Genomic DNA, 13,968 nt, shown 5'->3' with positions numbered 1-13,968 from the left:
AGATAGTGCAGGCAGGCGATACCCTCAGGCAGCGCAGATGGTGCAGGCAGGTGATACTCCAGGCAGCACAGGAAGTACAGGCAGCGGAGACAGCGCGGGCAGGGGAGGTGGTGCAGGCAGGTGAGGCTCCCAGGCGGTGAAGGCAGGTGATATCCCCAGGCAGCGCAGGCAGCAGAGACAGCGCAGGCAGGAGACACCCCCAGGCAGGGCAGGCAGGGCAGGCAGGAGACACCCCCAGGCAGCGCAGGCAGGGCAGGCAGCGCAGGCAGCGCAGGCAGGGCAGGCAGGAGACACCCCCAGGCAGCGCAGGCAGGGCAGGCAGCGCAGGCAGCGCAGGCAGGGCAGGCAGGAGACACCCCCAGGCAGCGCAGGCAGGGCAGGCAGGAGACACCCCCAGGCAGCGCAGGCAGGGCAGGCAGGGCAGCCCCGCCCGCCGCGGCTCAGGCCGCCGCCGCCCCCGCTGATCCGCCCCCCCCGTCCCGGCCCGGGCAGGGGCAGCAGCGCCGGGGGCGGCGGCGCCGGGCAGGTAAGGGGGGGCCCGGGGGGGGGTCGGGAGGGGGCTGGGGTCCCGGGGAGGGGGTCGCGGGGAGCGGGGGGGCGGGGAGCGGGCGCTGCCCCGGGATGAGGCGGGGGGGGGGGGGCGGACACGCAGCCCGGCCGCCTGGGTCCTCTGCCCGGGGCGGGGGGGGGGTCTGGCCGCGGCAGGGCGGGGGGAGCCCCCCGAGGGACCCCCGGGGGGGACACGCACCCCCCCCCGGCTGCCACCTCTGCTCCCCAACGGGTGAGGGGGGGGATCGCGGGGGGGGGGCAGCATGGGGTCACCCCCCTACCACCCATTCTGGTGCCGGGTGGGGGGTCGGGGTGGCAGATGGGGAGAGGCCCCCCCCCCTTCCCCTGCCCTAATTACCCGCAGCTAATTGGGGGGTGGGTAGGACCAGCGTCTGGCTGGGGGGGGGGGGGCAGAGGGGGGGGGTCGCCATATGGTCCCCACCCCCCACAGACGGGAGGGGTGGGGGACCCCCCACCTCTGCAGACCCCATGGCGGGGGGGGTGTGCACACGCGTGGGACACGGCGGGGGGGGGACACACGACACGGGGGACACGGGTGTCCCGCAGGGAGCGGTGCCGGCCTGGCGCGGGCGCATCGCCCCCCCCCGCATCGCCGGGGGCCGGCCGACCCCCAGCCAGCGAGGCCGGTGAGACCACCGGGGACGGGGACACCCTGGGGACACCCAAACATCGGGGTCCTGGGGGGGGGGGGACCCTGGGGATGGGGACACGGGCACCCGAGCACAGCGTCCCAGGGACGGGGACCCCAGGGACGGGGACCCAGGGGTGGGGACAGAGGATGGGGACAGGGGCACGGGGGACCCCAGCACAGGGTCCCAGGGATGGGGACCCCAGGGATGGTGACAGGGATGTGGACCCCGGGGAAAGGGGATGCAGGGGATGGGGACCCAGGGATGGGGACCCAGGGGAAGGGGACCCTGGGGGTGGGGACACGGGCATGGGCACCCAAGCATGGGTTCCCAGGGGTGGGGACCCCAAGGATGGAGACCCAGGGGTGGGGGACCCAGGGATGGGGACAGGGGCACGGGCACCCAAGCGTGGGGTCCCGGGGATGGGGACCTGGGGGCGGCAGGCATGAGACCATGGCTGACGGGACACGGAGGTCTGGGCGCAGGGGGCAAGGGACAGAGACACAGAGCCGGGGGTGCCAGCCCTGCTCCTTTCCCCCCACCCCCGGCCGCAGGCTGCCACCGAGGCCCCCGTCCCCGGTCCCCGGTCCCCATGGCGGCACCGTCCTGCCCGGCCCTCCTGGCCACCTGCCTGGCACTGCAGCTGGCCACAGGTGAGCATGGGCAGGGGTGGCACTGGGGACACTGGGGATGGGTCGGGGCACAGGGGTGGGAGGGACCCAGCAACTGGTGGGGACAGTGACCTGGGCCTTGGGGACCTGGGGATGGGGACCCTAAGGCATGGGGACGCTGGGGGTGGCAACCATGAGAGATGGGGACCCAAGGGACAGGGTCACCAGGGAATGGAGACCTGGGGAAGGGGACCCTGGGGGTGGGGACCCTGGTGATGGCACCCCTCGGGGACGGGGACTTGAGGGTGAGGACCTGAGGGCATGAGGACCAAAGGGTGGGGACCCAGGGGGACACCAGAGTTGGGGGGCTCCAGGGAGTGGGACATGGGTGATGGTGACCTACAGACACGGGGACCGGGGAGGTGGGAAGCTGGGAGTGGGGACCCTGGAGATGGGGATGCGGGACATGGGGACCTTAAGGCATGGAGACCTGGGGATGGGGACATGGGATGTGGGGACCCAGGGGCCGGGGACCTGGAGATGGTGATCTAGGGGACAGGGACCCTGGGGATGGAGATCAGGGGGTGGGGACCCGGGGGCTGGGGACCCCCCGGGGATGTGCACCCCACGGGCAGGGGGACAGGGGGTGGCCGGGCGCGTGTCCCCGTCCCTGACCCCGCGGTGGCAGCAGCCCGGGGTGACGGGTGCAGCGGCTTCGGGAACCTGTTCACGGAGATCGCGGAGAACAGCGCCCACGGGAGCCTGGTGGCCCGGCTGCCGGCGGCGGGGGACGCGGGCAGCGCCGGGCTCCAGCTCTGCCTGGCCGGCGCCGACGCCGCTTGGTTCTACCTGGACGGCCGCAGCGTGCGGCTCAACGTCTCGGCCGGGCGGGCCCTGGACCGCGAGGTGCTGCCACCGCTCCGGACCACCGCATTGTCCTCGGTCCTGGGTCCATCCTGCATCCATCCATCCCGTCTCCATCCATCCCGCGTCCATCTTCCAGCCACCCTTGGTCCACCTGGCTCCATCCTGGGTCCATCCTCCGACCACCCTTCGTCCATCCTGGATCCCGCGTGCGTCCACCTGCCTCCATCCTCCATCCATCTGTGTCCATCCTGCATCCACCCATCCCATCTCCATCCATCCCGTGTCCGTCTTCCTACCGTCCTTGGTCATCCTGGGTCCATCCTCCCTCCATCCTGCGTCCATCCTGCACTGCCTTCCATCTTGTGTCCATCCTGTATCTACCTGCTACATCCTCACCCAGCTAGCACCCATCCTGCACCTGCCTGCACCCACCTCCATCCATCCTGCGCCCACCTGGGTGGGGGTGTCCCTGTGGGGCAGCCCCCCCGCCCGTGTCCCCCTGCCCAACGCCCCGTCTCTTGCAGGAGCTGGAGTCCCCAGTGCTGATGGTGGCCCTGACGTGCACCGAGGACGGCTTCTCCCCGGTACTGCCGCTGCGCCCGCGGGGACCCCAAGGGGCGCTGGGACCTCCACGGGGCACGGTCCCACCCTGGGTCACCCCTGTGCCCCCCGGCAGGTCGAGTACCGGATCATCGTCCAGGTCCTGAACGAGAACGACAACCGGCCCCACTTCCAGGGGGCCACCGTCCTCACCCACAACGTCAGCGAGGTGCCGGGATGGGGACCGGGATGGGGACCGGGATGGGGATGGGCACCAGGACAAGCATGGTCATGGTCACGGTGACTAGGATGGGTACCAGGACTGGGGCACCACACGGATGGCCATGGGGACAGGAACGGGGCTGGCCATGGAGGCAGGGACAGGGATGGGAATAGGGATGGTGGGGATGGGGACAGGGCTGGTGCTGGGAGAAGGTGGGGTGCCCAGGAGGGACAGGGATGCCCAGGAGGGATGGGGACACCCAGGAGGAGATGGGGTCACCCAAGAGGGTTGGGGTCACCCAAGCGGGATGGGGTCATCCAGGAGGGATAGGGATGCCCAGGAGGGATGGGGACACCCAAGAGGAGATGGGGACGCCCAGGAGGGATGGGGACACCGAGGTGGGTTTGGGGACACCGGGCTGTGTCCGGGGGTGCCGGTGGTGACGGGTCGGTGCCGTCAGCTGGCGGCGGTGCACTCGGTGGTGTTCAGCACACAGGCGGAGGACGCGGACGGGGACACGCTGATGTACGTCATCGACACGGCCTCGGTGAGCCCGGGGGCGGGGATGAGGGGGGACACGAGGCCGCGCGGGGGCGGCGGGGGGCCGGGGCCATCTGCCGGCGCTGAGCCCCCCGCCCGGTCCCCAGCCCGACGCCAGGTTCTTCCGCATCGACCTGCCCAACAGCGGGAAGGTGGTGCTGGCGCGCGCCCTCGACTTCGAGAGCAGGCAGCACCTGGAGGTGGTGGTCACCGCCGTGGTGAGACCCCCGCGACCGGCGGGAGCCCCTGCCCGCGCCCTGCCCGCCGACGTGGGGACGGGGACCCGGCGGACGTGCCGTGGCCCTTCTGCCCACCCCACGTCCCTGCGTCCCTCGTGCCCGTGCCATCTCCGTCCCGTGTCCCTACGTCCCTCGTGCCCGTGCCGTCTCCCCCCGCGTTGTCCGTGCAGCCCCAGCGCCGTGGGTGTGGGGACCTTGCGCCCACCCCATGTCCCCGCGTCCCCTCTGCCCGTGTCATCTCCACCCCCACGTCCATCCAGCCCCACTGCCGTGGGTCTGGGGACCTCGTGCCCGCGCCACGGCCTCGGGGTCCCCCGTGCCCACCCCACGCCCAGCCCCGGCCCCGCCGTGACACGGGGACAGCGCACACGTGTGGGTGCGACCCCCGCCCCGGCGCGGGCCCCCCAGCCCCCCGTGCCCTCCCCTGCCCGTGCCAGCCGGCCGATCCCCGCCGTCCCTGCTAATTGGGGGTGACGTGATCCCGTCAGCCCCCGACACCTGCCCTCAATCCCCCTCATTTCCCTAATGGGTGCCCGGCCCCCCCCCCCCGCCACCAGCGGGCACCGCTGGGGGGGGGGGCACCCACCGGTATCCCCTGTCCTCGGGGAGTCCCCCCCCGTCCTGAGCTGCTGATCCCGTTCCTGGCTGGGCCTGGGGGTCCCTGTCCCATTGGGGTCCCTGTGCTTGGGGGGTCCCTGTGGTGTGGTGGTGCTTGTGCCCTGGGGCTCCCTGTGCCATGGGGGGTCCCTGTCCCTTGGGAGTCCCTGTCCCCTGGAGCTCCTTGTCCCATGGGGTTCCCTGTGCCCTGGGGGTCCCTGTCCTGCGAGGGTCCCTATGCCATGGGGATCCCTCTCCCCTGGGGGTCCCTGTCCTCTGGGGGTCCTTGTCCCATGGGGTTCCCTGTGCCATGGGGGTCCCTTTGTCTGGGGTCCCTGTGCCGTGGGGGTCCCTGTCCCCTGAGGGTCCCTATCCCATGGGGATCCCTGTCCCACGGGGGTCGCTTTCCCTGGGGTCCCTGTGCCCTGAGGGTCTCTGTGCCTGGGGGATCCCTCTCTCCTGGGGGTCCCTGTCCCTTAGGGGTCCTTGTCCCATGGAGTTCTCTGTGCTATAGGGGTCCCTGTCCCTTGGGGGTCCCTGTCCCCTGGGGGTCCCTGTGCCTGGCCGGGCATCACCCATCCCATTCCCCAGCTGGCAGGGCTCAGGGCAGGCAGGGCTTGCCCCGCAGCAGGGTTTGGGGGGCTCGCTGCCCCCCACGGCATCCATCCGTGTGTCCGTCCGTCAGGAGATGAACACCAAGGAGCGGTTCAACGCCTCCGCCCGCGTCCGGGTGAACGTGCTGGACGGGGATGACCAGTACCCCCAGTTCCTGCCCTGCACCCCCCGCACCCACCACGGCCTCACCATCTGCACCAGCCCCATCTACACCGCCAATGTCACCGAGGGCCAGCTCCAGGTGGGGACATGGGGACACCGGGGGCGGAGGGGGGGGGGGGGGCCGGGGCCGGGGGGGGTCCCGTAGGGCTGAGCTGGCCGTGTCCCCCCACCCCAGGGGGGTCCCCTGAGCTTCAGCCCCGGCTCCGTCTACGCCGAGGATGGGGACAGGGGCTTGAGGGCGGCCATCACCTATTCCCTGCTGGCAGGTATGGGCAGGGGTGGGCAGGGACACGGGTGGGCACGGACGCGGGTGGGCAGGGACACGGGTGGGCAGAGCTGGCTGCAGTGCCTGGAGAAGGGGGGGTTCACGGGGCCAGTGCCCCCCACCCACCCCATGCCCCCCGGTCCTTGGGGCAGGCAGTTCTGGGGGGGCCCATAGTGGGGTGGGGAGGGTGTCCATGCTGGGGGGGGGGGGGTCTGTGCCGGTACAATCCAATTGCCAGGATCCAATGGGGCCCTGCGGGTGCAAATTGTATAAAGGGATTGAGCGGGGGGGCCCTAATCCTGCCCCACCCCTGTTACAGGGTGGCTGCAGGGTGATGGGGAGGGGGGGATCATGCCCTCGCGCACCCAAGGGTGCTCCAGCACCTGAGGGGTTAAACCCCCCATATTGGTGCCCAAAGGGTTAATAACAACACCACCACCTCCCATGTGCCCCCCCCCAAATAGCAGGGGGGGCCCTCCCAGCCCTGAGGGTCCAGGTATGAACGTGCAGGGGGGGACGTTGGGGATGCTCCCCCAGGGATGCCCTGGGGGGGGGGGGGGTTTCCCACAATGCCCCACAGCAGGGGGGGGGGGGGGGGTCCGGGGGTCCCCAGCTCAGCCCCTGCCCCCCCCCCCCAGGCCGGGAGAGCGGCCGCTTCCACATCGACAACATGACGGGGGCCATCACGCTGCTGCGGGCTGTGGAGAGCAGCCGGAGCACCCCCGCCATCAGCCTCAGCGTCATGGTGGGGGGCTGGTGGGGGGGGACCTGGGGGGGGTGTCTGGGGAGATGGGGGTACCCAGGGGGAGGGATACTGGTGGAGATGGGGGTACCCAGGGTGAGGGATGCTGGTGGAGATGGGGGTACCCAGGGTGAGGGATGCCAGGGGAGATGGGGGTACCTGGGGAGACGGAGGATGCTGGGGCAAAAGATGCCCCGTGAGATGGGGTTAGGTGGGGTGGGGGTATCTGGGGATATGGGGGTACCCACAGGAGATGGGGGTGCCCAGGGGAGATGGGGGTTGCCTGAGGGGAAGGATGCTCGGGGAGTTGGGGGAACTCGGGGAGATGGGGGATGTCTTGGGTGGGGGATGCCCGGGGAAATGGGGGTACCCGGGGAGACGGGGGATGTCAGGGGAGATGGGGGCACCGGCAAGATGGGGGACGCCTGGGGTGGCGGGTGGTGCCGGGGGGTGAGCGACACCCACGGTGCCGGTGCCAGGGGGATGCCGGGCGGCACCCATGGGTGCAGGAGGCCGGGTGGCAGCGGGTCGGACCTGGGTACCCCCCCCCCCGCACCCCTCCAGGCCTCGCAGGTGAACGACGCCAACAAGTACGCGGTGACGCAGGCGGTGGTGCGGGTGCTGGCCGCCAACCGGCACCCGCCGCGCTTCGCCCACCCGACGTACCGAGCCTTCGTCCCCGCCGGCGCCCGCGAGGCCGCCCTCCTCCTCACCTTCGGCGGCCACGTGCTGGCCCTGCGCGCCCACGACCCCGATTTCCCCGAGGTGCGGGCAGGGATGCAGGCAGGGATGCGGGTAGGGATGCGGGTAGGGGTACGGGTGAGGATGCAGGCAGGGGTGCAGGCAGGAGATGTGGGAATGGGATGCGGGCAGGGGTTTGGGCAGGGGGTGCAGGCAGGGGTACGGGTATGGGGTGCAGGCAAGGATGCGGGCAGGGAATGCGGGCAGGGATGTGGGTAGGGATGCGGGTAGGGGTACGGGTGAGGATGCAGGCAGGGGTGCAGGCAGGAGATGTGGGAATGGGATGCGGGCAGGGGTTTGGGCAGGGGGTACGGGCAGGGATGTGGGTATGGGGTGCAGGCAGGGGATGCGGGCAGGGATGCAGGTAGGGATGCGGGTGGGGGTACAGGTGAGGATGCAGGCAGGCGTTTGGGCAGGAGATGTGGGAAAGGGATCCGGGCAGGGGTGCAGGCAGGGGTGCAGGCAGGGGGTGCGGGCAGGGCATGCAGGCAGGGATGCGGGTAGGGATGTGGGTAGGGGCACGGGCAGGAGATGTGGGAAAGGGATGCAGGCAGGGGGTGCGGGCAGGGGCTGCAGGCAGGGTGCAGGTAGGGGTACGGGTGAGGATGCAGGCAGGGGTGCGGGCAGGAGATGTGGGAAGGGGATGTGGGCAGGGGTTTGGGCAGGGGGTACAGGCAGGGATGTGGGTATGGGGTGCAGGCAGGGGATGCGGGCAGGGATGCAGGTAGGGATGCAGGTAGGGGTACGGGTGAGGATGCAGGCAGGCGTTTGGGCAGGAGATGTGGGAAAGGGATGCGGGCAGGGGTGCAGGCAGGGGTGCAGGCAGGGGGTGCAGGCAGGGGTACATGTGAGGATGCAGGCAGGGGCACAGGCAGATGTGGGAATGGGATGCAGGCAGGGGTGCGGGCAGGGGGCTCAGGCAGGGTGTTGTCATCCCATGTCCCATCCCCGTCCCCCCCCCCCCGCAGGGAGTGAACCCCCAGGTGCGGTACAGCCTGCGCCCCGGTGCCAACCACAGCCAGCTCTTCCAGGTGATGCCCAACGGGCTACTGGTGGCCCGCGCGGACCGCCTGCGCCCTGCCCAGACCTACCGCCTGCAGGTGGGGGTCACCGGGGGGGGGCATTGGGGGGGGTGTCACTGGGGGGGGTCCTGGAGGGCACCAGAGGGGCTGGAGGGCACCGAGGGGGACTGGGGTGGGTACCAGGGGGGCTGTGGGGTGGCACCAGTGGAGTTGGGGGTACTGGGGGGGCATGGTGGGGCTGGGGACACAGGGGGACACAGTGGGGAGCTGGTGGTGGGATGGGGGGCTGATGGGGGGCAGGGGGGGATGAAACCAGAGGGGCAGGAACCAACCCTGGGGGCAGCACCCATGGGACCACCCCCAGGGTAGCACCCGTGGGGCAGGGAGGGACCCCAGGGGTGACACGGGTGGACCCAGACCCCCAGGGGACCCAGAGACCCCCCCCCAGCAGGTCTCAGGGCTGGGTGGTAGCACCAGGCTGAGCTGGGGGGGGGGAACCCAGGCATCTGAGTGGGGCAGGAGGGGGTGAGAGGGGCCCTGTCCCCCCACCATTGTCCCCCCGTGTGTCCCCCCCCATAATGTCCCCAGGTGCTGGCGAGGGACGAGGAGTCGGGGGAGACCTCGAACACCACAGTGGAGCTGGAGGTGCTGTGGCCGGGGCAGGCGGGTACGGAGCAGGGGGGGGGACTGCATGTACCCCCCCCCGGGGGGGTCCCCTCCTGCTCCGTGGCAGCAGGACCCCCCCGAGATTCCCATCCTGCTCCATAGCACCAGGACCTCCCCTGGTGATGGGGTGTCCCCCCCCCCCCAACCTGACTCTCACCTGTCCCCGCAGCCCCCCGGGACCCCTCGGAGGTGGGGCCAGGCCGGAGCCCCCTGAATATGGGGGTGCTGGCGGGGGGGCTGGGGGCCCTGCTGCTCCTCACCGCCGCCATCCTCTTCCTCATCATGAGGGCGATGAAGAAACGCCAGCGGCAGCAGGAGACAGCCGACCGGGCGGCACTGGCTATCGAGAAACACCCCAACGTGGTAGGGGCCCCCCAACCGCCCCCCCCTGCACCCCCAACCCCTCCCGGCCCCCCAGCCTCCCCCTGCATCCCCAGCCCCCCCCCTCCATCCCACCCCAGACCCCCCTGCCCTCAGTGCCAGAACTCCTGGGTCCACAGCTCAGAGGGGGGCTTGTAAGGTGGAGGGGGGGGGGTGTCCCGGGTCGGGGGGGGGGCTGGGAAAGGGAGCCCCCCCACCCCTCACCCTGCCCGTGCCTCAGTTTCCCCATCTGACGCCTCTCCCCCTCTCTCCGCTCCCACAGAGCCTGAGGTGGTTCCAGCCGGTGAGTGCGGGGGGGGGGGGGGGGGCGGTGACTCCCCCGGGGGGGGGGGGGCAGCCCTGAGCGCCTCTCCCCCCAAAGGGCACTGAGGGGGGGGGTCACCCTGCCCTGAGCCTCCCTGAAAGGGTGTTGGGGGTCCCTGTGCCGGGCAGGGTGCTGGGTGCCGGGGGAGTGGTCCCGGGGGGGGTCCCTGTGCCAAGCAGGGCGCTGGGTGCTGGGGGGGGTCCCCCACTGACCCCTCTGTCGTCCCCCCCCCGCAGGTCCCTGCCAGCAAGTCATCCCCGAGCCCCTCCAGCCTCTACTACCCCAACGAGGGGTACAGCGAGGGGGGCGAGGCCCCCCCCCCCCCGCCACCCCCCCCCACCCCCGGCCCCCCAGCCCCCCCCCGCCCCCAAACCTCAGGCCAACTCAGTGGGGCGGCCGGGGGGATCCCCGGGGGGGTCCCCGGAGGGGTCCCCGCCCCCCCCGCCGGCCAGCCCCATCCCCCCCCGCCCCCCCAGCCCGGCCGAGGCTTCGGGGGGGGGACAGGGAGGGGGGGGGGCAGCCCCGGCTCGGGGGGGCGGAGGGGGGGCCCTCCGGGGGGGGCTGCCGGCGCTGGAGGAGGTGAGCGAGGAGAGCCTGGAAGAGGGGGCGGGGGGGGACCCCAGGGTGCCCCCCACCCTGCTGCAGCTGCTGGAGGACTCCATCGAGTGCTGAGGGGGGGGGCGCTGGGGGGGGGTCGGGGGGCGCGGGACGGCTTCGGTGCGGCTGCTGTCGGGATGGCACCAATAAAGACCCGGAGCGGCAGCGGGGGCTCCCTGGGGGCGGGGGGGGCACTGGGAGGCACTGGGGGGGACTGGGAGGCACTGGGGGTCTTACAGCCCCCGGCCCCGCTCCACTGGGGGGGGGCACTGGGAGGCACTGGGGGTGTTACAGCCTCCGGCCCCACTCCACTGGGGGGCACTGGGAGGCACTGGGAGGGTTACAGCCCCTCCCACCCGGGACCCCCCCCGCCCCCTCTCGCACTCCGGGCGCCCCCACGTGGCATCTCCCGCGCTCCACCCCACCCGTGACCACGCCCCCCGGGGTGGGCGGTGCCCTCTCCTGGCCACGCCCCTTAAAGGCCCCGCTCTCGTTAAGCGTGCCCTGCCCCGGCGGTGCCCCACAGCCCGGGCGTGGGGCGGGGGTGCCGTGGGGTCCCTGTCCCGTGCGTGGGGTCGGAGGGCCGTGGGGTTTGGGTGCCGGGTCGCCGGGGTGCGGAGGGCCTTGGGGTCTCTGGGTATCAGGTCCCTTGGGTGCCGTGGGGGGTCCCCGGGGTGCCGGGGGGGGGGGGTCTCTTCGGGGGGGGGGGTGCCCTTCCCCCCACCCGTGACCCCGGGGCTGCGAGTGGCCGTGGGCGGCTCTTGCTAAGAGGCTTACGCGGGTGTTTGTCATTAATCCCCCGGGGTCACCGTCACCGTCACCCCCGGGGACCCACAGGCAGCACCCGCTCTGTGCCGGGGAGCACCCACGGGTGACACCCCCCGGGCGTGCAAACGCACGCACGCGGCTGGAACACGCCTGCGGGCACACGCGTGTGACACTGCGAGGGGCACGTGCGCTGGGGTGTACGGGGAGCACTGGGGTGCACTGGGGTGTACTGGGAGAATGGGTATACTGGGGTATGCTGGGAGCACTGGGGTATACTGGGAGCACTGGGGTGTGCTGGGGTGTATGGGGAGCACTGAGATCCACTGGGGTGTACGGGGAGCAGGCAGGGCCGGTGCAGGCCCTCGCACATCCCCGGCCGCCCCCTGCAGTGCCCCCCCCCGCCTTGCACACTCACTGCCCGCCTTGCACACCCACTTCCCCCCCCCCCCCCCCCCCGGTAAATAGCCGGGCAGCCCCGCTAATCCCACGGCCCCGCTAATCCCCGGCAGCTGCCACGGCTGAGAAAGGCCCGTTGAAGGGGGGGGCGGGGGGGGCGGACACACAGCCCCCCCCAGCCCCACCCCCACCCGGGACAGACCTACCCCCCCCTTCCTCGCCTGTTGTATTCCCACGCGTGTCCGGGCCCACGCAGGGCTCGGAGAGGGGCCGGCAGTGCGCGTCGCCCCCCGTCCAAACCTCCCCTTGCCCCCACCCCCCCCCTCCGTGCCTCAGTTTCCCCCGTGCCGTGGGCGGGCCCCCACGGCGGTGGGTGGAGCCGAGGGGGAGGGGCCGACCCCTCCCACGCCCACCCGAGGAAGGAGCAACCGGAGCGGCCGGGGCCCCGGCGGCCCACGCCGGCAGCGGCACCCACGACCCCGGGCACCCCACGGGCACCCCACGGGACTCGGCACCCCCGGGGTACCCCCTCCCCCCTCGTCCCCCCCCTTCCCCTTCCTCCCCTTCCCCCCCCTACCCCACGGGTGCCCTCCACCCCTCCCACTCCATGGAGGCCCCCCCCGACCCTCCGGCGCGGTCCCCCACGGATGTCGGGGTCCCCCACGCGGGACACGGTCACGAGACGGCGGCGCAGCGCTGCAGCGCCCGGCTGCTGCGGGCCGGGCAGGAGGGCAGGTAGGGGCGGGGGTCCCGGGGGGGGGCTGGGGGTCCCGGGGGTCACCCACGGGGTGGGGGGATCCCACGGCGTGGGGGTCCTTCTGCCACCGTGGGTCACCCAGGGAGTGTGGGGGGGTCCCGGGGGTCCCTGTGCCACCGTGGGTCACCCAGGGAGTGTGTGTGGGGGGGTCCCCGTGGCATGGGGGTCCCCACGGCATCACATGACCCCCTGGGGACAGGGGGTGTCCCCGTGGCGTGGGGGGGGTCCCTGTGCCACCCCAGGACACGCTGGGGACGGGGCTGCCCCTCGCCAGGTAGGTGTGCACACACACACGCACACGCGTGTGCGCACAGCCGCAGGCGTGCCCCGCACGCGTGTGCCCCTTACACACACACACCCCCCCCTCCACGGGCACGCGCTAGTGCCCCCACGCGTGAGCCCGCACCCACCGCCACGCCCGGGCACACGCCGCACGCACGATGCGTGTGAACACACGCGCGTGTGCGTGTTTTTTCCCACCCCACGCCCCCCCCCCCCCCCCCCCCGTGCAACACGGCCGCCGGGCGGGCCCGCAGGCGTTTCGCACACTCGCGGCCCTTGCACACGCGTGTGCCCTGCCACCGCCCTGACCTTGGCCGGTTGCGGATTATTGCAGGCAGGGAACGGGCAGCGCTAATCCCGCTGCTGCCTGCACCCTGCCTGTGGGCAGGGGGGGGGGGGGTGATGGCGCAGGGCGGGGCCGCCGGAGCGGGGCGGGGCAGGTGGGCGGGGAGGTGGGCGGGGCGGGGTTCCCCCGCCCCGCCCACCTCCCCGCCCACCTGCCCCGCCCCGCTCCGGCGCTCAGCGCCATGGGCGAGGGGGAGCCCAGGTACCGGGTGGGGCGCGGGGGGGAGTTACTGGGAGGCTACTGGGACATGGTGGGGTGGTGGGGTACTGGGTAATGAGGAGGCAGGAGGGGGGGGAGGGTTACTGGGGGGGTTACTGGGGCGTCGGGGGGAAGCACTGGGAGGTTACTGGGGGGGTGATGAGGCAGCACTGGGGAGTTACTGAGGCATGGGGGAGCACCAGTGGGGGGGTACTGGGGCGTGGGGGGGTTGGGGGGACACTGGGAAGGCAGCAGTGGGGGGGTACTGGGGGGTTACGGGGAGATGGAGGGGCAGAGGTGAGGGGGGTACTGGGAGGTTACTGGGGCATGGGGGGGGGCCGTAATGGGGGGGTTCCGAGAAGTTGCTGGGGGATGCGAGGCGGAGGGGGGGGATGGGGGAGGCTTGCTGGGTCGCGGTGGGGGGGTAGTGGGAGGGCGCTGGGGGATGCGGGGAGGGTTACTGGGATGCGGCGAGTGTTACTGGGAGGCGCTGGGGGCTGCTGGGTGGCGGGGGGGGGGGCACTGGGAGGTGCTGGGGCAGGCTGGGAGGGGGGGGGGCTGCGGCGGCCGGTCCCGGTCCCGGCACCACCCCCTCCGGGGCGGCCCCGCCCCGCCCTGCCCCTGCCCCGCCCCCTGCCCCGCCCTGCGCCGGGGCCGCTGCGGGCACCGGCACCGCAACGCGGCCGCCTCCCCCCCCCTCCGCCCCGGGACCCCCCCCACCCGCACCAGGAACCCACCGGGACCCACACTGGGACCCCCCCCGGCACTGGGACACTCCCCCCGGGTCCCCCCCCCTGGGCCCGGGACCCCCACTGGCACCGGCCCGGCCAGCCCAGGTGGGGATGCGGGTGGGGGTCCCGGTGTGTGGGGGGGGGTCCCGGTGCCGGTGCCACCCCCTGTCCCGCAGAGA

At 72.8% G+C, this 13,968-nt stretch overlaps 1 protein-coding gene across 1 annotated transcript; it reads left to right on the top strand.

The window, feature by feature from the left end:
• The first annotated feature begins 479 nt into the window (after window positions 1-479).
• Window positions 480-12,214, top strand: LOC115342258 (cadherin-related family member 5-like). Its single transcript, XM_030016312.1, has 18 exons — window positions 480-526; window positions 1,117-1,196; window positions 1,754-1,852; window positions 2,499-2,716; window positions 3,202-3,261; window positions 3,354-3,446; window positions 3,901-3,987; window positions 4,088-4,198; window positions 5,502-5,672; window positions 5,769-5,859; window positions 6,497-6,603; window positions 7,165-7,365; window positions 8,310-8,441; window positions 8,952-9,030; window positions 9,199-9,392; window positions 9,673-9,693; window positions 9,951-10,493; window positions 11,732-12,214. Exons 3-18 carry the CDS (start codon window positions 1,792-1,794, stop codon window positions 12,212-12,214), a joined length of 2,652 nt encoding a protein of 883 aa, XP_029872172.1. The 5' UTR covers window positions 480-526; window positions 1,117-1,196; window positions 1,754-1,791.
• Window positions 12,215-13,968: the final 1,754 nt, after the last annotated feature.

Source organism: Aquila chrysaetos, chromosome 5 (assembly GCF_900496995.4).
Source record: "Aquila chrysaetos chrysaetos chromosome 5, bAquChr1.4, whole genome shotgun sequence".
Taxonomy (NCBI): Eukaryota; Metazoa; Chordata; class Aves; order Accipitriformes; family Accipitridae; genus Aquila; species Aquila chrysaetos.
Note: the sequence above shows the minus strand (reverse complement) of the source record. Positions and strands in the feature narration are given on the sequence as shown.

What these genes read in the sequence shown, in the direction of transcription:
- LOC115342258 (XM_030016312.1), top strand. Translation starts at nt 1,792, where the DNA reads ATGGCGGCACCGTCCTGCCCGGCCCTCCTGGCCACCTGCCTGGCACTG. An exon ending in GGCACTGCAGCTGGCCACAG is followed by an intron (nt 1,853 to 2,498) that starts GTGAGCATGGGC and finishes CCGCGGTGGCAG; the next exon opens with CAGCCCGGGGTGACGGGTGC. An exon ending in TCACCCACAACGTCAGCGAG is followed by an intron (nt 3,447 to 3,900) that starts GTGCCGGGATGG and finishes CGGTGCCGTCAG; the next exon opens with CTGGCGGCGGTGCACTCGGT.